The 21,892-nt window shown below is 45.2% G+C and overlaps 1 protein-coding gene across 1 annotated transcript in view; it reads right to left on the bottom strand.

The window, feature by feature from the left end:
- Positions 1–4,610: 4,610 nt before the first annotated feature.
- Positions 4,611–21,892, bottom strand: part of ENY2 (ENY2 transcription and export complex 2 subunit) — a 29,369-nt gene continuing 12,087 nt past the window's right edge. Inside the window, exons 3-5 of the mRNA XM_069731787.1 lie at positions 16,174–16,244; positions 8,191–8,265; positions 4,611–4,821 (exon numbers count right to left, since the gene is read on the bottom strand). Of these exons, the coding sequence (XP_069587888.1) occupies positions 4,745–4,821; positions 8,191–8,265; positions 16,174–16,244 (223 nt within the window). The 3' untranslated portion in view covers positions 4,611–4,744. The remainder of the gene's footprint in view (positions 4,822–8,190; positions 8,266–16,173; positions 16,245–21,892) is intronic.

Genomic DNA, 21,892 nt, shown 5'->3' with positions numbered 1-21,892 from the left:
CCACTCTCCGCTGATGTGTCAGCTCTAGGAGAGGATGTTTTTCTCCTTCGTTTCTCCATACTTACTGAAGAAGTAGAACCACCTCCCAACGACTGGAGTTCTTCCCGAATTATGAGACGTATCTCATTCATTTTAACCGATTCCTCCTGCCGTAAGGTGTTGTCTATACATGCCTGACACAGATTTTTAAGATAGGAGTCAGGCAGGGGTTCGGTACATATGGCACATTGTTTGTGCTTACTCTTCCCCGTCCTCTTTGCCTAGAAATAATTTAAGCAAAGGAATCAATATAAGCTTCAGTGAAGCTATATACGCACTCACCCAGCGTAATATTTATACCGGCTGCGGAGATGCCTTAGCTTGGGGTGTGGAACGGGAGGATTTTCTTCCTGATTTATCAGTGGAGTCACTTATTTTAGAGTGTCCACTATTCCTTTTCCTGGCTTCACCACTAGGGACTAATGGCTCTTCCATAGGGTGCACCCTGACCTCCTCTTGGGACGACATAATGGCACACTGACTGCCTTAACTGACTACACTTTATAGTGTAGTAATGTACACACCCCTTGCTTTGTCTCCACCTTTTTTTTTTTTTTTTACTTACAGATCCGGCGTTTTAGAGTAATGGCACCGCATGGGGGAATCCAATATGGCGGTTCCCCCGGAAATGACCTCCAACACCGTGCCCCGGAAGTTCCTCTCCATTTCCGGGACGCCGACGCTACTGCGCATGCGCCCGCGTCCTGTATGCCGGGAGACGCCGCTGCCTGCTGCATCCCACCATGTCACCTCTTACCTTGGAGGGACAGGAGGGCCTCGTATCGTGGAACCGTCTCACCGCTGCTCAGACGCACACCGGAGGACGTCGCACCAGGTACCCGCACTGTCGGCGTCTCCACAACGGTGTCCCAGCAGGGAGACCGTTGGATAACTTCAGGCTGCCTGTCAGCCGCACCAGATGAGGGGGGAGCCCGCAGGATCATTCCCCCGACTCTGTCTACCTGCTCTGGAACCCCTGCCGCTCAGCAGAGTCGTACAGGCGGTAGCCCAGGCAGGTCTTCCTCTTCCTATCCATAGAGTCTTCTCTGTGGGTCTCCATCTAGGAACAGGAAACCAACTGAGGAGCGAGGGGGGGCCGCCCCTTTTATCTCTCTGTAGGTTTCCTGTTCCTAGGGGCGGATCCCCTCTCTCTAGTGGGTGCTGTCGTAGCGAATAGAAAAAATTGTTGCTAAAACATCATTTTTGTGACTAAAAAGTTAAATGTTCATTTTTTCCTTCCATGTTGCTTCTGCGAAGCACCTGAAGGGTTAATAAACTTCTGGAATGTGGTTTTGAGTACCTTGAGGGGTGCAGTTTTTAGAATGGTGTCACTTTTGGGTATTTTCAGCCAAACTGACTTCAAATGTGATGTGGTCCCTAAAAAAAATGGTTTTGTAAATTTTGTTGTAAAAATGAGAAATCACTGGTCAAATTTTAACCCTTATAACTTCCTAGCAAAAAAAAAAAAAAAAATGTTGTTTCCAAAATTGTGCTGATGTAAAGTAGGCATGTGGGAAATGTTACTTATTAACTATTTTGTGTCACATAACTCTCTGGTTTAACAGAATAAAAATTCAAATTAGAAAATTGCGAAATTTTCAAAATTTTAGCCAAATTTCCATTTTTTTCACAAATAAACGCAAAAATTATCGACCTAAATTTACCACTATCATGAAGCCCAATATGTCACGAAAAAACAATCTCAGAACCGCTAGGATTCGTTGAAGCGTTCCTGAGTTATTACCTCATAAAAGGACACTGGTCAGAATTGCAAAAAACGGCCAGGTCATTAAGGTCAAAATAGGCTGGGTCATGAAGGGGTTAATGTAATGTCGCGGCAACCAAAAAATGTGATTCTGGCTTTTTGATTTTTTTTCTCGCTACGCCGTTTTAACGATCAGGTTAATCTTTTTTTATTAATAGATTGGGCGATTTTGCACGTGGCGATACCAAATATGTGTATGTTTGATTTTTTTGTAATGGTTTTATCTTGATTGGGACGAAAGGGGGCGATTTGAAATTTTAGGTTTTTATTTTTTTTTTTATAATTTTAAGCAATTTTTTTTTTTAAATTTTGGCATGCATCAATAGCCTCCAAGGGAGGCTAGAAGCATCCACTACTCGATCACCTCTGCTACATAGAGGTGATGCACAGATCACCTCTATGTGGCTGAATTACAGCTCATAGCAATCTGTCAACAACAATTGAGGTCTTCAGGAGACCTCTGGTTGTGATGGCAACGCACCGACGACCCCCTATCACGTGACGGGGGTCAGCGGCACGTGTATTTCCGATTCTGCGCTCGCCCATTGCGGGCACATGTCACCTGTTGGAAACGCCATAGCCCACCTCAAAGCGGAGGATTCTGTCATCCGACGTACTATCCCGTCACCTGGCAGAAAGGGGTTAATATCTATCTGATGATGCTACATATGCCATGTTTCATCTTTATAGAAAGGTAAAAATCGCAATAGGAAACCTGACGACAATATCTGCTGCCTGGGACCTCCAGGTCAAAGATGTCCTGTAAGTTGGGCATCTCAATCTGCTAAAGCACATCCCATAACCAGCCCCCATAAGAGCTCACCAAGGGGAGGTATGTGGGCGTAACCTTGACCTAAAAGAAAAAAAAAACAAAAAAAACTGAGTTTGGATCTCTGTTCATTCTGGAAGACATACCGTATATACTCAAATATAAGCCGAGGCACCTAATTTTGCCACGGAAAACTGGGTAAGCTTATTGACTCATTCCTATCCCGGTATGCGTGGCTCCCCCTGTTGTATGCATGGCTCCCCCCGTCCCATCTTGTATTCATGGTTGGGCTCCCCTGTCCTCCTCACCCTCATAGCGCCGTCGCCGAATGTCCCTGCATCTCCATTGTCCCAGCGTGGCAGCATCTTCCTGAGCTGAGCGGTCACGTAGTACCGCCCATTAAGGTCATGAATATGTGCTCCACGCCTATGGGAGTGGAGACGCGTGCATATTCATTACCTTAATAAGCGGTACCACCTGACCACTCAGCACAGGAACAGAAAAGTGCTGCTGGCGCCGGGACTGAGATGCAGCGATGGAAGGTGAGTATTGATGTCTTCTGGAAGTTGCCGGCTGCAGCCGTCACTGTGCTACAGCTGCCAGCTCCCCAACGGCTTTCTGGGACCGGGACTCGTGTATAATCCAAGGGGGGGCGTTTTCAGTACAAAAAAAAAAAAAAAAAATGTGCTGAAAATCTCGGCATAGACACGAGACTATACGGTAGTTCGCTGTCACAGCATTCCATTTTCCCCCAATCAGGATGCTTCTCGCCATTCCTGCATCATCAGGTTTAGTACTCTCTCTTTCGTTATTTATTTTATGTAATTGTATATATTGTATTGCTTTGTTTCCATTTTGCATCATATTTGTATATTATATATATATTTTTTTATAAACACTGCCTACCTTTCCGTATTAAATATATAAAATGTAATCGCTTAGTTCCTCTTGCTCTGTAAACCGCACCCCTGAAGCCATAGGCTACCTGTAATGGGTGTCCAATCGGCCTGTGTAAACAATTAGGGTGGCAGATATATGTTCCCTTTTGTTATTGTGTAGTTGGCATTGTTCATACCGGGGTATATATATATTCCATATGCTCACTGTGAGTTCCCCAATAACCGGCCTAGTAGTGGAAGCTGCCATCATTAGTCAGTCAATTGCGTAATTGTCCTGACGATTAGAGGCAGTGAAAGTTGGGTTCCCTGACAATCTAATGGCAGCAGTGGAATCTGCGCAACTCCCCCTTGTGTCCTCCATGACAATGATTACCGTATATACTTGTGTATAAACCGAGGCACCTAATTTTGCCACGAAAAACTGGGAAAATTTATTGAGTCGAGTATAAGCCGGGTATGCATTGTCCCCTCATTGCCATCCTAGTATGCATGGCTCCTCATCCCGATCCTTGTATGCATGGCTCCTCATCCCTATAAAAAGAAACAAAACAAAAACATCCTACTTGCCTTCCCTGCTCGCCCTCGCTGCCTCTCGTTTGGGAGCCAGCAGCTCTTTCGGCCGATCATGTTTCCCTGCTCATTAAGGTAATGGAATATTCACCTCTCTCCACGCCTATGGGAGTGGAGAGAAGTGAATATTCATAACTCTTAAGTAGCACGATAGCCCGGCAGCTGCTGGAAGCCAGCGGCTGTGGCTGACATTGTACGCGCTATAAGAGAAATGAATATTCACTGCAAGTGCAGTGAATATTCATTTCTCTTTAGAAGCGGGCACAGGCTTTGGTTGCAGCCGCCGACTCCTGCCTCCTGTAACCTGCTGCTCCCCCTCCCCAGCCTTCTTCTGGGACAATAACTCATGTATAAGCCGAGGGGGGTCTTTTCACCACACAAAAAATTTAAAAAAAGTGCTAAAAAATTCGGCTTGTACATTTTCTCCTCCATGCTGACAGCGAGTGAACAGTTTCTTCTGGGGAGATCACATCCACTATCAAACATGAAAAACTGTTCCATTTCACTCACCGACATCAGTGACATGAAGTGATGCTCTTACGTTTTTTTTCAATAAGAAAACAGCGCATTTATTTGGCAACGTTTTATTTGGTCAAGACATGCTACAAATTATGTAATAAAAAAACAGCTTGAAAATGGAGAACAAATTGTGCAAAAAAAACCCCCACGTATCACATTAGAAAAGAAAATAGGCAAATGAAGTTAAAGACTGGCATGCTGAGCGAGGAAAGCCCTTATCCTCTGTAACAGCTCCTTCTTCACACTGTCAGGCACCAGGGCTGGAGAGAAGAAGGGGACAATGATTAGACTGACGCATGTCTGCAAATATTATTATTATTATTTCATGGCGCTCTACATGTGAGGAGGGGTATACATAATAAAGACAAGTACAATAATCTTAAACATTACAAGCCACAATTTGTGCAGTAGGAGAGACCCTGCCCGCGAGGGCTCACAATCTACAAAAATGGAAAAAATTCATTCATTGAGACAAAAAAAGTGTATGTATAAATGTGCTATTAGTACAAGTTCCTCAAACTTACGAATGTACTCTTATTTCCAAAAGTGACCAGAATTTCAGCGATCAGCTCCACTTCTAACTTGTGATGATGTGTGTTGTGTGTGAAGGGGGCTGGCCGACTGCTCGTTTCAATAGCTAAACTTTCTGTTTATGCATCGGCCATGGCAGAAAAGGGGGCTGACCCGGCTGTTGACTCGGCCTAAAGTGGACCTGCCTTACCAATCACAGACAAGGGTTTTTCGGACTGTCACATTTATACTAATGGCACTCAGACTTTTTTTTGCTGAGTTTTCAGAGCACAAGCTGAAAAGTTTTTGAGAGTTTCTGCTTCAAAATCTCCCAGCACACATTGCCTTAACAGCTCTTTCGTTTTCTAGCAGAGGAGGAGGAAGATGAGCAGTTGCAGTTCTATTCTGCATCAGATAAGGACTTGTGCCGACTCAAATATTCACAACAGTCTATTTGGGGCCTTTAGGACAAAGCATTTTTATCATTTTCTTGTTGTCACACTCCAACAAAGCCGTATCAGCGCTTGATTTTTGTGTGACGAGTTGTATTTCCCAATGGCGATATTTAGAGGCACATACAATATATCTCATTAACTCTTTATGGGAATTAGAAAAAACAAAACAGCAATTCTGCTTTTTTTTTTTTTTTATGTATTTTAATGATGCATTGTTTACTGAAATAAAAGTATTAAACTTATGCTGTGGGTCAGAACGATTACAGCTATTCCAAATTCATATACTGTGTACATGGCAGTTAGTTCCCGATGCAGACGGTACAGATCCTGAACCTGCTCCACCAACACGATGTACATGTACATTTTAGTTCAGAAAATAACACTTTACCGCATTGTGATGGCGAAATTGGTTTAAGAAACATCTGTTTGGGGCTTCGCTATAGGCGTCTATACAAATACCAAAAATGATTAATGATAAAACTGGAAAATTACTGTAATCAGGAACACAATGAGACGAACATGTGAGATCAGTACTTCCTTCATTTTTTCTTGGTCCAGTAGTTAAAGGGGCATTCCTAACTTCAAGATCCGATCCCAATATGTAGAATGTGTAATAACAATATTAGCAAATAACTCCAATTAGAAATATAGTATAGTTCTTCTGATTCATTAGGTTACTTACCCCATGTGCAGGGCATTGCAGTAGTTTCGGCATCCTTGGTTACAACCACTCATAATGACAAAGTATCAGTGTATAGATCTATGGCATGTAAACATGAAATATATCAAATTGGAATTGCATTACTGCACTTGAAAATAAGAAAAAATAAAAATGAAAATACTTAGGGCCTAAATTGGCCAATTCATGTGTGCCCCGCAGCCGCAATAAGGTGATCCTCTTTGCTGGGAACCTATCTAATGCGATTCCTCTCTTGGGCTGATAATCTACATGTATATGGGTAGGTAGGATCCGGCTGTGATTAAAAACAGCCTCAGGCTGATGGGTGGAGAGCTCAGTCAGGGACCCCATATATAAATAACAAAAGACTGACAGTCGCTTCCAAACAGAAAACTGCTGTGTACAGGAGCATAGTAAGGGTAGTCATCTCCATACATAACAAATAAAGTAGCACTCAGTAGCACTATAACATGTAAACATAAAATAGATCAAATCAAATTGCATTACTGCCAGGAGAGGAATCATTAGATTGTGAGCCCTCGCGGGCAGGGTACTCTCCTCCTGTACCAGTTGTGACTTGTATTGTTACGATCGCTGTACTTGTTGTTTTATTATGTATACCCCTCCTCACATGGAGTGGCGCTATAATAATAATTACATTTCCAAAAAGAGGATTACCTTGTCTTGGCTGTTGGGCACACATGAATTGGCCAATTTATATGCCAAGTATCTTCATTTTTCCCCTATTAGCTAGAGCAGTGATGCAATTCCAGTTTCATTATAAACAGGAGAACCAGGAGTATAATAGGTATATAAATTTATTACAAATACAGGGTATAAATATACATACAGTAAGTGACGTAAGATGATAGTATATAAGCAGAGAACACAATATAAAGTGCAAGAAAGGATGGAAACACGGGAAACCAGTATCCACCCAGTGTGCGGGAGCACAAAAAAAAAAAAAAAAAAATACAAAACAGTCTGATACAACAGACTGAAAATACACAGCGCTGCAGGAAGCCAGTAGTACATATAATAAAGTGACAAATCGTCACTAATAGTGAAATAGGGGATCCCCTTGATAAAGCGGTTATATGGAATAAGCGAAACGTACGTCGGGGGTCTTTTTATCCTGGTTCCGGTCCGGTGTGCGGTGTAGCCCTTCTTATCTGCGGTAAGCCCCAATATTTCACTATTAGTGACGATTTGTCACTTTATTATATGTACTACTGGCTTCCTGCAGCGCTGTGTATTTTCAGTCTGTTGTATCAGACTGTTTTGGATTTTTTTTTTTGTGCTCCCGCACACTGGGTGGATACTGGTTTCCCGTGTTTCCATCCTTTCTTGCACTTTATATTGTGTTCTCTGCTTATATACTATCATCTTACGTCACTTACTGTATGTATATTTATACCCTGTATTTGTAATAAATTTATATACCTATTATACTCCTGGTTCTCCTGTTTATAGTGTTAATATGGAGTGGGTTGCCTCTTGTGTAGGCGTTGTGGCTTTTTTCTGCTATTTAGTGCAAAATTGCCCTTTTTTTCTTTGTTTAAATATGTGCTCTGGAGTCGTTATAATAATTCCAGTTTCATGTATGTAACTTTGTTTGTTGGTTATAGATGGAGGCGGCTACTCTTAGTAGGCAACTTTTCACACCCGCTTTCTGTTTGGAAGTGATGGTCAGTCTTTTGATATTCATATAATGATAGTTAGCTGTTGGTGGACGTAACCATGGATACATAAGCTTCAACAATGCCCTGCACATGGGGTGAGGACCTAGCGAATCAGAAGAACTATACCACATTTGTAATTGGAGGTATTTGCTAATATTATTACACCCACTACATATTAGGATATGATCTTGAAGACGGGAATATCAATTTCACTTTTCTCTAATGCAAAAAAAAAAAAAATATAAAAATAAAAAATTGTCCGGTTTCTGGTCGGCCACAGAACAGTCAGTTGTCATCACTCACCTCTGCCCTTGGGAGTAATTTCTGCGACCAGATCATCCACGGTGACGTGCTCAAGTCCTTTCTCATTAATCACATCTAGAACAAGAACACGCACACTTGTTAGAGGATCCAGCTGAGCGCAACAGGAAAGAACAACGATAGAGGGACCAAACGGCGCAAATCTCACAGGCAGACATTTTCTGGACATATGAAGGATCGAGAAGTGAAAGGACCTGGCTGACATATTACTTGGCATTTCTGATATTTTTAAAGCCAAGACCAGAGCCGCAGACGAGGCGATTCTTGCTGTAAAAATGGAGATTTTTGTGTACTCACCGTAAAATCTTTTTCTCCGAGCCAATCATTGGGGGACACAGGACCATGGGTGTTATGCTGCTGCCACTAGGGGGACACTAAGTTAACACAAAGATTAACTCCTCCTCTGCAGTATACACCCCTTGACTGGCCAGGATTCAAACTAGTTCGGTAGTAAAGCAGTAGGACTATTAAACGAAAGACAATAAAACTATGTCAAAACCAAAGAGGTAACAACAAGCCAAAAGGCTAACAGGGTGGGTGCTGTGTCCCCCAATGATTGGCTCGGAGAAAAAGATTTTACGGTGAGTACACAAAAAATCTCCTTTTCTCCTACGCCTCATTGGGGGACACAGGACCATGGGACGTCCTAAAGCAGTCCCTGGGTGGGGAGCAAAATAACTGCTAATACCCCATGTACCACTGGCTACAGCTAAGGTACCGCCGATTGCAGAATGTGCCTGCCAAGGGCGGCGTCTGCAGAAGATAGATAATGAATGTGGTAATGTTTTGTAAAAGTATGCAAGCTGGACCATGTTACAGCTTTGCAGACCTGTTGTGCTGACGCCTGGTGCTGAATGGCCCAAGAGGCGCCCACCGGCCGAGTAGAATGGGCCTTAATCCCTGCTAGGATAGGAACACCCTTGACACGATTGGATTCCTGAATAGCCGATCGAATCCATTTGGCTAGAGTAGCCTTGGAAGCGGGAGAACCCTTCCTTGGTCCCTCTGGAAGTACGAATAGGACATCCGACTTTCGGAAGGGAGCCGTCCGTGAGACATACCGTCGAAGGGCCCTCACCACATCGAGAGTGTGCAGAGCTTTCTCAATGCGATGGACTGGTGTCGGACAGAACGAAGGCAGAATAATCTCCTCGTTGAGGTGAAAAGAGGAAACGACCTTGGGCAGAAAAGAAGGAGAAGTCCTCAAGACTGCCTTGTCTGAGTGAAAAAATCAGAAACGGAGGTCGGCAGGAAAGTGCCGCCAACTCCGAAACACGCCTGATGGATGTAATCGCCACTAGGAAAACTACCTTCCAGGAAAGGAAGGTCAGAGAGACGTCCTGCAGTGGTTCGAAGGGGACCTCCTGAAGGGCTCCAAGGACCAAATTAAGATCCCACGGATCCAAAGGCATTTTGTAGGGAGACGCCACACGGGAAACTCCCTGAAAGAACGTCTTAACCGGTAATCTATTGGCAATTTTTCATTGGAGCAGGACTGACAATGCTGACACCTGTACCTTGAGAGAGCTAAGTGTGAGACCCGACTAGTCCTGATTGAAGAAATTCCAATAATGGAAAATGCCAGAGGAGATCGTCCATGTGCGTCGCACCATGCGAAGAAGATTCGCCAGGTACGGTGGTAACTGCGCATGGACACAGGTTTCCTAGCCCTGATCATGGTGGAGGACACCTTGGGAGAGAAACCCGCTTGGCCTAGAATCCGGGATTCAACGGCCAGACCGTCAAAGACGGCCCGAGTTCTGGTGGTAAATCGGGCCCTGTGAGAGAAGATCCATGCGATCTGGAAGACGCCAGGGGACGTCGGTGACCAGCTGAACCAGTTCCGGGTACCATGCTCGGCGCGGCCAGTCCGGCGCCACGAGGATCACTGGAACCGCCTCTGCCCTGATCTTCTTGATGACCTTCGGTAGCAAGGGGAGAGGAGGAAAAATGTACGGGAGGCGGAATTGATGCCACGGCAGGACTAAGGCATCTGCTCCGATGGCACGTGGGTCGAGAGATCGGGCAATGAACTGTGGGACCTTGTTGTTTAGCCTGGAGGCCATAAGGTCCATGTCTGGCGTCCCCCCAGCGATGACAAATCTGCTGGAAAACTTCCGGATGGAGGGACCACTCGCCCGAGGCGAGACCCTGGCAACTGAGGAACTCCGCCGCCCAGTTCTCCACACCTGGTATGTGGATCGCCGAGATGGGCGAATGGTTGGTTTCGGCCCAACGGAGAATGTGGGACACCTCGTGCATGGCCGTTTTGCTGCGAGTTCCCCCTTGACGGTTGATGTACACCACCACTGTAGCGTTGTCGGACTGGATTCTGATGGGGTGACCTGCTAGGAGATGGTGAAGACTGAGCAATGCTAGTCTGACAGCTCATATTTCCAGGATGTTGATGTGGAGACGCGACTCTCGAGTGGACCACCGCCCTTGTGCTGTTTGAAAACTGCACCCCAGCCCAGGAGGCTGGCATCGGTGGTCACCACCAGCCAACGGACTGGGAGAAAGGACTTTCCTTGGTTCAGGGAGGACTTCAGTGTCCACCACCTGAGGGTCTGTCTGACCTGTGGGGACAGACAAACGGCGGTCGAGAGAGGACGGGTTCCCGTTCCACGCCGACAGCAGCGCATTTTGTAGGGGACGAAGATGAAATTGCGCAAATGAGACTGCTTCCATGGCAGCTACCATCTGCCCGAGAATGTGCATGCTGAAACGAATGGAGTGGGAGACTGGACGGGATAGACTCAGAGCTCCCCGCTGCAAGGCCAAGGCCTTGTCTGGAGGGAGAATGACCAGACCGTGGGAAGTGTCCAGTGTCATTTCTAGAAAGGAGATCCGTTGAGCCGGGATCGGGGAGGATTTTTCTAAGTTTATCTTCTAACCCAGTCGAGAAAGAGTATCCACCGTGAGACTCTTCACAGTCTGGGTATGATGGGCCTTTTATCAATAGGTCGTCCAGGTACGGAAGTACCACCACTCCCCTGGAATGAAGAATGGCCATGGCAGCCGCCATGACCTTTGTAAAAACTCTGGGAGCGGTGGCGAGGCCGAAAGGTAAGGCCACAAACTGGAAGTGTTCCTCACAAAAAGCGGAGCGAAGGAATTGTTGATGAGGAGGAAAAATTGGGATGTGGAGGTAAGCATCTTTGATGTCTATGGATGCTAGGAACTCTCCTTTTTCCATGGATGCGACGACAGAGCAAAGAGATTCCATTCTGAAGCACCGATTTTTGACAAATTTGTTCAGAAGTTTTAGATCTAGAATCGGACGCAAAGATCCGTCCTTTTTGGAACCACGAATAGGTTTGAGTAAAACCCTTTGGTCTTGGGGAACTGGAATGATGACTCCATCCCTTTGTAATGCCCGTATGGCCTGGAGAAAAGCCGTTGTCTGTTTTGGGAGGACATGACTGGAAAAAACGTGTCAGAGGGGGAGAAGAAAATTCTATTTTGTATCCGGAGGACACCAGTTCCCTGACCCACTCGTCGGAGACGACCGAGAGCCAGGCTTGACAGAACAAAAGTAGGCGACCTCTTACTTTGTTGATGTCCTCCGGATGTTGCAACGAATCATTGAGTGGAGGATCTAAGGGATCTGGATTCCTTAGACCCAGATAACCGTGGTTTGGGTTTCCAGTTACGGTTAGGTCTGTATGAGACCTGGGAGCCTCGGTCCCCACGCGCACCTCGCCCTGATATGGGGGAGAAGGATGTAGATGACCAATTGGGATTGTTGCGAAAAGGCCGGAATCGAAATTGTTGTTGATACCGAAACGGCCGGGTAGGCTTTTGTTGGGGGAGAAATTTACTTTTCCCCCCAGCAGCGTCCGAGATTATTTGGTCTAATTTTTCTCCAAATAAGCGACCAGCTTGATAGGTTAGAGATGTCAATGAACGCTTGGAAGCAGAATCTGCTCGCCAATCTCTGAGCCACAGGGCTCTTCTGATGGAAATTGCATTTGCGGCTGCCTGTGCAGCACAATTGGCCGCGTCTATTGAGGCATTAACTACAAAGTCCCCGGCCTGGGCTATCTGGTTAGCCAGGTTGATCGCCTCTGGAGGGAGATTACTGTCTTGGATGGTCGTGGTAAGCACCTCAGCCCAAGCGACCATAGCCTTAGCCACCCAAGAAACGGCGAAGGATGGAAAGAGAGACGCTCCTGTGGCCTCGAAGACGGAGCGAGCCAGGTAGTCAATTTGGCGGTCAGAGGGGTTCTTGACTGAGGAGCCGTCTGACAGGGATAGGATCGTTTTGGAAGCGAGGTGCGATACTGCAGGATCCACTGAGGGAGACTGCAGCCAGTCCTTGATTAGTTCCTGAGCAAAAGGGTATTTGGTTTCAATAGGCTTTTGCCCCATGAAGCGTTTGTCAGGGCGGTCCCTATGTTTTTGTACGATTTCTTTAAACTCAGGATGAGTGACAAATACTTTTTGGACACATTTTGTCTTCTTAAAAGACACTGCGTGTTCCAGAGTGGATACGGATTCTTTGTCCACCTTCAGGGTCTTGTTGACCGCTTCAATGAGAGAATCCAGTGTCTCTTGGGAAGTCGAGGAATCCTGAACGTAAGAGTCCTCGGACTCATATTCAGAGTCATTTCGGTTGCCCGGAGGAGGGGGAACGAGAGACTGAGCTCGCGGATGCTGAAAAGCAAACACGCCCGTGGTCGGAGGGGGGGGGGGGGGGGGGGGGAGGGGGGTGAGACATGGGTACGTTTCCTGGCACCTCGATCCCTTAGTGACAGAGGACACCCCCTGCTGGTGGACGGATCCGTACCGCCGCCAGAGTCCTCCGCGAGGACCCCGGAGGGAGTCAATTGCCTTGGCTAGGGATGCCATAGATTATGACAAGGAAGTGGCCCACTCAGGGGGACTAGAATCTGCAGGGTCGGCGGCGGCACTGGCGGCAGCTGCACAGAGGCCAGGTCACAATCCGCACATAACGGGGTATTGTTAGCTCGGGGCAGGCATGTACTACGGAGGACAGAGAATGAACTTCAATCCAATATTGCAGCCAGCATGCAGCCAGCGGGTAAGGAAAGGGTGAATCAAACACCCGAAAATCCCGCCTCTATGACTGAAAATTGTTCCCTCCAAATTCAGGTGACAGTGTCCCTTTAACTTAAGTGTCCTCCTAGTGGCAGCAGCATAACACCCATGGTCCTGTGTCCCCCAATGAGGCGTAGGAGAAAATACCATAACGTAAAAAGCGAAAATATGAACAGAGACCTAAATAGATTCAGTGAGTTACAGATCCATCTATAGAAATAGGGGGATGAGGCGGCAAAGGGGTAAAGGACTTGCTAATTAAAGCAGCAATTTCTCATCACATAGGCCATTAATAAATAATAATGTAATGGTTTGTGAGTATGCCTCGAGTTCCCGTTTTAGCCGGGATGTCTGCAATATTGATTCCCTTAATGCAGACTACACGTCCCATGATGCATCTGCTACGGCCGTGGGGGGTCACATTGCACTTTGCTCGGGCTGGATCCCCGTCTAAAGGCAGCAGTAACAGATCAGTGACATGGGACTGCTGCTCCTCACACTTTAGAGACTCTGTGCATCCTATTGTGAGATATACAGATAGAAAGTAAATGTAATATCTGATTATATATGATATATTTGAATATATATAAAAATTACATTTTCTTAAAGGTGTTTCCCACAAAAACAATTTTAAATCAACAGATCTCGGAATAATAATAATTTCCACAATTGGATGTGTATAAATAAAATGTTCCTGTGCTGAAATAATCTTATACATGTGCCCCTGCTGTGTACTGTGTAATGGCCGTGTCTATCCGTGCTAGAACATGGTCTGATCATACCACAGCTCTTGGGCAGGGGAGCAAGTAAAAAAAGTATACAGACATTACAGCATGGGGATCAAATTATTCTTTCTTTGCAGGTAGAACATTTAAAAAAAAAAAAAAATAATAATTTCTGATCCCCTGCTGTCCTGTCTGTATACTCTTTTGCTTCCTCCCCTGCTGTCCTGTCTGTATACTCTTTTGCTTCCTCCCCTGCTGTCATGTCTGTATACTCTTTTGCTTCCTCTCCTGCCCAGGAGCTGGGGTATGATCAGACCATGTTCCTGCCAGGGCTGTGGAGTCGGAGCCCATTCTGTTGGAGTCAGCGTAATGAAATTTGAGGAGTCGGAGGTTTGGCTTATCGACTCCCCAGCCCTAGTTCCTGCATGGCCTCGCTCAGTTGGTCTAGTCTGGAAGATTACAAGTCCCATAATGGCCGTCACGTGACTGCCTGCTCTCGCCTCTGACTTTGGAGAATCCTGACAGCGCGGAGGGTGCACGGTGCGGGAATTCAGAAGTCTGCAGTCAGAGTGACTGCAAACTTTTAGCAAAAGCCTGGACAATCCTTTTAAAGGAGTATGGACTCAATAGGATAAGAGTATGAAAATTAGCTTTCTGGCAACGTGAACCAAGTAGAGGTACCGTCACACTCAGTGACGCTGCAGCAATATAGACAACGAGCCGATCGCTGGAGCGTCGCTGTTCAGGTCGCTGTAGAGACGTCAAACACAGCAGCTCCAGAACGATGCAGGAACGATCCTGTGACGTAACGGCGACTCACTTATCGTTCTCGCTGGTTGTTAGCTCCATGTAAAACATTGCTGGCATCGTTGCTTTTGCTGTCAAACATGACGATACACGCCGACCTGACGACCAAATAAAGTTCTGGACTTCTAGCTCTGACCAGCAATGGCACAGTGGGATCCAGATCGCTGCTGCGTGTCAAACACGAGATCGCTATCCAGGATGCTGCAACATCACGGATCGTTGTCGTTCTCGTTGTAAAGTTGCTGAGTGTGAAGGTACCTTTAGTCAATATTTGACCTCTTAACAACATGACTAAAGCGGTTTCAGGGTGTTTGCCCATCATCAGTGCACAGCACAGTCCGGCCAAGTAAGTGCGATGCCCTAAAGGCAAGGTGAGGGAAACATTTCTACCAGGTTAAAAAAAAAAAGTTCAAAAATTCATCAGAATTCAGGTATATACACAAAATATGAAACAATCTGCTAATGAGACAGAAAAGCATCTATTAAGAAGCCGGTATGGAGTCATGAATAGGGTTCAGCTCACTAAAAGTACAGCTAAGCTGGTAACAGGAGGCGGCAATACGGTCAGGTAGTAAACAGTGCTGGATCACACAGGTGGGGAGAATCCCATATGTAGCAATAGTACTGACTGCAGCCCTTAGGCGGTATAACACAATGGTGCTTACATACAAGTACAGGTGATGAATGAGTTACTATAGTACCACTGGCCCCAGCGGACTCCACCGATACATAAGAGTATGACAAATATTACTACATTATGTTTCCTAGCTGTTCACCTGGATACTATTGTGATGTGACCCAGCTCTTCGTGGTTACAGAATACTGATGGGTCATTGTGGTTGGCACCACTTCATACAGCTTAGTTGTACTTTCGGTGTTTTTCATCATTTTGATCAGCGTTTGTTCAATGTGTCAGGCTTTTACCATCAGCGATTTTCAGAAATGAATAATAAATTGCCAAGCATCCACTAAACTCTATATCATCACGGACAGAACAAGGATGCCTGATTTTTCACGGACCCATAGACTTGTATGGTCGATCTTCATCTGACGTGTTTCTTGATTTTTTTGTGGTTCTAGTTCACAAAATAGATGGACATATGTCTGACACCATAGACTTGAGTGGGGATGTATTTAATCAGTAAAACCCATGGATAGAACACATAGGTAAAACAAAAAAAATGGGACATCTGAATGAGGCTTAATACATATGACACTGGCGAGTGCTGAGTGTTCAGAACTAATGACCTGTGAGCACAAAAGGATCATGCATATCCTAATCCAACATGCCGGACCCCAACGTCTGGGTGGGTGGGGTAGACATTCATCCAATATCTATACCCACAGCTCATTCAGAAAACGGAGACTCTACCTTTACAATGCGCCTTCAGCTGGTCTCTCCATCCGCACTCGATAAGCTTTGCCCTTAACAAATCTTTAAGGCTTTGAATGAAGAAAGAAATTATAATAATTAGAGACGAAACGTAGACATAACGCATTATGGTTTGTAGTAGATTGGTCCTTACTAGTGAATGTGCTGGGATAAGGTGGTGTCCGCCATGCTCAGGTTCTAACCGACTGTCTTCGGCGTGCTTGAAAATTATGCTCGAATTCTCGCAGCTGATGGACAGCCACAACACATGCAGGGATTGGCAATGTGTTAGGTAATCCCGCCATGTGTTGCGGCTGTAGGCCAACTGCGAGACTTGCAGGAGCAGGGACTTTAGCATCATTTTCGAGCACGCCGAAGATACTATTAGCACCTGAGCATTGTCGGATAACACCGTAACCGAGCACGTTCGCTCATCACAAGTGCTTACCGATCACATCAGCCATGTAAGCCGTTTCCCAGATCTACCATTTAACACTGGAACTTAAAGAACTAGTGTCGATATCGACCGGCGCTCATTTATCGGGGTATGGGGAGAAATGTGACGTCCTTTAGTGCTCATAGCGTCTGTGCACTTCGCGGTGTCGTCAGTAGCCGAAAAGTCAGCGTGCACTTCACCTTACTCTACCCTTTACATTGTGGATAGCATTCTTAACTTCTGTCCTTTCAGTATACGGTACTGAAATAAAACGTTACTTTACCAACATTTCCAGAAAATCTTTCCGTGAGGTTATATTAAATGTTCATATCTTGGTTACAGACAGCTCGAACTTCACTCATGAACCAGGAAAGATTACAGGTGCCATCATAGGGAACAATAGGTTGTCACCGCGCCGGATGATGCACAGAGATAAGACAAAGCACATTTCTCACAGCTACAAAAGGTCCCACAGAAATGCTGGGAAGTCATGGAAATCACAGCAAATATCGTCAGCGGGACACATTCGCGATCGCGGGTCAGCGAACGGAAGGCATGATAAGTATGTGTGTGATGGGGCCGGAGAAGGACTCTCTGCACAATGCCAAGATGTCGCCTCGCACACTCAGGCTCGGAGGGATCATTATTCCATCAGTTTCTGCACTTACAATATGAGGAGAGCAATCAAAGTGTTCCCACCCCAAAGTTAGCGAGCCGAACTCCGGGCACGGCCCTACTCATGTGCACTGGACAGGTTCTATACAGCTCTTTAGATGTGGTTGAAAAAAAAGGAACAAAAGCTTTGGAAATAAATATTTAGATCCTTATTTCTAGCAGTTAAAATTAGGTTTTTGGGTTCATTTTTTTTACCCATCAAAATTTGCATTATATACATAAAAAATAAAAAAACCCTCGCAATTTTCACATATGCTGTTTGGGCTTTTTTAGACTTCCTGCTTCAGGAAACAACACATGTACCTAGCCACAATGCTCAGACCCCGATCCTATCTTTTGTATTGAAGCATTCAATCCCTTTGCCCCCAAGAGTGGTTCGCACGTTAATGACCGGGCCAATTTTTACAATTCTAACCACTGTCCCTTTATGAGGTTATAACTCATGAATAAAAACCAGCAATTCATACATTTCTTTTTTTTTTTTTGGGGGGGAGCCATGATAAAGCAGTTTTATTCTTCGGGTCAGTACGATTACAGCGATACCTCATTTATATCATTTTTTTGTGTTTTGGCGCTTTTATACAATAAAAACTATTTTATATAAAAAAAAAATATTATTTTTGCATCGCTTTATTCTGAGAGATATAACTTTTTTTTTTAGCTGATGACGCTGTATGGCGGCTCGTTATTTGCGGGACAAGATGACGTTTTCAGCGGTACAATGGTTATTTACGTCTTTTTGATCACGTGTTATTCCACTTTTTGTTCGGCGGTATGATGATAAAGCATTGTTTTTCTCCTCTTTTTTTTTTAATGGTGTTCACTGAAGGGGTTAACTAGTGGGACAGTATTATAGGTCGGTTCGGGTCGTTACGGACGCGGTGATACTAAATATGTGTACTTTTATTGTTTGTTTTTTTTAATTACATAAAGAAATGTATTTATTGGAACAATTTTTTTTTTTAATTTATTTAGGCATTTTAAAAAAAATATTTTTACACAGCAATTTTTTTTTTTTTTAAACTTTTTTACATTGTCCCTGGGTGGAAAATCACTAAGTAGTGTCAGATCGCTGATCTGATACTTTGCAGAGCACTGTGTAAGATCAGCGATCTGACAGGCAGTGCAGGAGGCAAGTCGGCGCTTGCTCTCAGCAGGCGCTCACAAGCCACCTCCCTGCAGGACCAGGAAGGACCTCCGCGACCATCTTGGATCCAGGGCCTGCAGGAAGGAGAACGGAGGAGACGCTCGGAACAACGCAATCACATTGCGTTGTTCTGAGGGTCTCAGGGAAGCACACAGGGAGCCCCCTCCCTGCCTGATGCTTCTCTATGCCACCGGAACGCTGCGATCATGTTTGATTGCAGTGTTCCGTGGGTTTAATGTGCCGGAGCGGTCCGTGACTGCTCCTGGCACATAGTGCCGGATGTCAGCTGTGATCAGTTGACACCTGGCCGCGCTCCCCCCGTGAGTGCGGCTGATCGCATATGATGTACTATCCAGTCGATGGTCATACGGGCCCGGGTCACCTCGACGGGATAGTACGTCAGATGTCAGAAAGGGGTTAAAGAGCGTGTTGCAGAAGTCACTGTGAAAGGAAGGGGGAGCTGTGACATTGCCTATTATGATTGGTGGATCCTGTGTTATCAGCTCAGTATAATGGTGTTACCTGTCATTGCCATCCTGCCCCTGATTATAATGAGCCTGCTGAAAACTTCCTGTAAGGACAGGACATACCCGTCTAAAAAATACCCAGTGGCCGGTGTGAGAACTGCAAGATTACTAATTTTTTTTTTAAATATAAAAACATAGCCAATTTAAAAAACAAAAACAACAGGTCATTCTTTTATGATCGCATCCCTTTAAAAAAGGTTTTTCAACCTCTTGCAGCTCCTGTGAGGACATTTCCCTGGTGCCCCACTGGTCTCAAGCCGGTGGGACTGTGACCAGAAGGGGACGAGGAAGCACTGGTACAGTATTACTCTTTTTGTTATTCTACACAATTGTCCGCTGTTTCTAATCCAGGGGGCTGAAAACCCCTTCTTGAATGTTCTCATGAAACATCTCATCCCCTGCTGTCTGCACGATGCTCGGCGGATAAGCAGGAATTGGAGAGTTTGAGAATGTCTCAAAAATGTAAAGATTTTGCAAGAAAACTGCTCTCGTTTTTCCTGTCAACCCCCCCCCCCCCCCCCAAAAAAAAAAAAAAAACAAACAAACAAAACAAAACAAACAAAGACAAAAAAAAAACACGCTTGTGTAGTTACTGGAAGAACCTAAAAATAGTTGATCAATCACAGTCCCCCATGCGAGCCAACAGAGCCTGAAGGATATGTCATAAAAGCATGAGGAGCTGATGACAGGAGGAATGGAACCAGATCTGGGCTCCGATATGTCCTGCGGTGGCGTCATCTCCCGCCTGTCCCCACCGAGCGGCACATTTATCACACTCATCAATGACCTTGGTGACAGGTACGTAGCATTGCTCAACACAGGCAGAAGTCGGCAGCGAGAGCCAGAAAAATCTGTCTTGGGACAAACCACCTTCATACATGGTGCAGACTGGAGAAACATCCGGCAAAATGCATTGTCCAGTGACGGGGAGCTATTAGATAACGCAGCAAGGAGATCATGGGGCACTGGTGCCCAGCATCACGGTCTAACCTCTGTCTTATCACATAGACGGTGGTTGTTGGGGCTTATATGTCCAGGATCAGGTGTCTCCAAATCTGGTTGGTACAACACAAGTGCTCATACGGGTGCAGCTGCCGAGCCCCACGATCACAGCGCTGTAAATATTTAGCTCTAGGCGATATATGCTACACCAGGTTCCAAATTATTATGCACATTGGATTTAAGTGTCATAAAGATTTAATTGTTCTGTTTTTCAAATAAACTCGTGGATGGTATTGTGTCTCAGGGCTCAATGGATCACTGAAATCAATCTTAAACACGTGATAATTAGTTTTCCAGGTGATTCTAATTAAAGGAAAACTACTTAAAAATGATGTTCCACATTATTAAGCAGTCCAAAGGTTTCAAGCAATATGGGAAATAAAAAAGATCTCTCTGCTGCTGAAAAGCGTTAAATAGCGCAATGCCTTGGACAAGGGATGAAAACATTATATATTTCACAAAAACTTAAGAGTGATCATCATACTGTGAAGAGATTTGTGACTGAAACAGAGCACAGACAGAGTTCATGCAGATAAAGGCATAATGAGGAAGGTTTCTGCCAGACAAATTCATTGGATTAAAAGAGCAGCTGCCAAAATACCATTGCAAAGCAGCAAACAGTTATTTGAAGTTGCTGGTGCCTCTGGAGTCCCTCAAACCTCAAGGTGTAGGACCCTTCAAAGGCTTCCTGTGGTGCATAAAGCTAATATTCGGCCACCCCTAAACAGTGTTCACAAGCAGAAACGGTTGCAGTGGGCCCAGACATACATGAACACTAATTTCCAAACAGTCTTGTTTACTGATGAGTGTCGAGCAACCCTGGATGGTCCAGATGGATGGAGTAGTGGATGGTTGGTGGATGGTCACCATGTCCCAACAAGGCTGCGACGTCAGCAAGGAGGTGGAAAACCATGTTTTGGGCTGGAATCACGGGGAAACAGCTGGTGGGGCCCTTTAAGGTTCCGGAAGGTGTGAAAATGACCTCTGCAAAGTAGGTAGAGTTTCTGACTGACAACTTTCTTCCATGGTATAAAAAGCAGAAACGTACCTTCAGGAGCAAAATCATCTTCATGCATGACAATGTGCCATCTCATGCTGCAAAGAAACCTCTGAGTCATTGGCTGCTATGGGCATAAAGGAGATAAACTCATGGTGTGGCCACCATCTTCCCCTGACCTCAACCCTATAGAGAACCTTTGGAGTATCATCCAGCAAAAGAAATATGAGGGTGGGAGGCAGTTCACATCAAAACAGCGGCTCTGGGAGACTATTCTGACTTCATGCAAAGACGTACAAGCAGAAACTCTCCAAAAACTCACAAGTTCAATGGATGCAAGAATTGTGAAGGTGATATCAAAGAAGGGGTCCTATGCTAACATGTAACTTGGCCTGTTAGGAGGTTTTGGAGTTAAATAGCTTTTTTGTTAGGTGAATGTGACCTCCTAATGCTGAAAATTCCACAAATGAGCATTTTCAGTTCTTTAAAACATCAAATGTTTAGAAATTCTACTGTGCCTAATAATTTGGAACAGTGCATTTTGAGTTTTTAGTCATTTTGGAGATTATACTGTTATCATTGGGAGGTTTCTGCAATAACATTCGATGTATAATCTAACGGGTGATGACTTTTATTAGACTGACTGTCATTTGCACCGACCATTTAGGAAAATCCGAGAAAAATGTCATCTGCATAATAATTTGGAACATGGTGTAGTAGAGTTGGGGTGCTTCAATTCCCAGGACCCATTCCATCAGCCAATTCAGTAACCTGTGGCTGCTACATGGTATTCCAGCGAGGCGCCCCCTACATGCCAGCGGCCCCCTACCTGCCAGCCGCCCCCTACCTGCCAGCCGCCCCCTACCTGCCAGCCGCCCCCTACCTGCCAGCATCCTTGGCTCTTTAGTCTTAATTTGATAAGCTGGCAACAATGA

The sequence above is a fragment of the Ranitomeya imitator genome, chromosome 6 (assembly GCF_032444005.1).
Source record: "Ranitomeya imitator isolate aRanImi1 chromosome 6, aRanImi1.pri, whole genome shotgun sequence".
NCBI lineage: Eukaryota > Metazoa > Chordata > Amphibia > Anura > Dendrobatidae > Ranitomeya > Ranitomeya imitator.
This window is presented reverse-complemented; position numbering and strand designations above follow the sequence as displayed.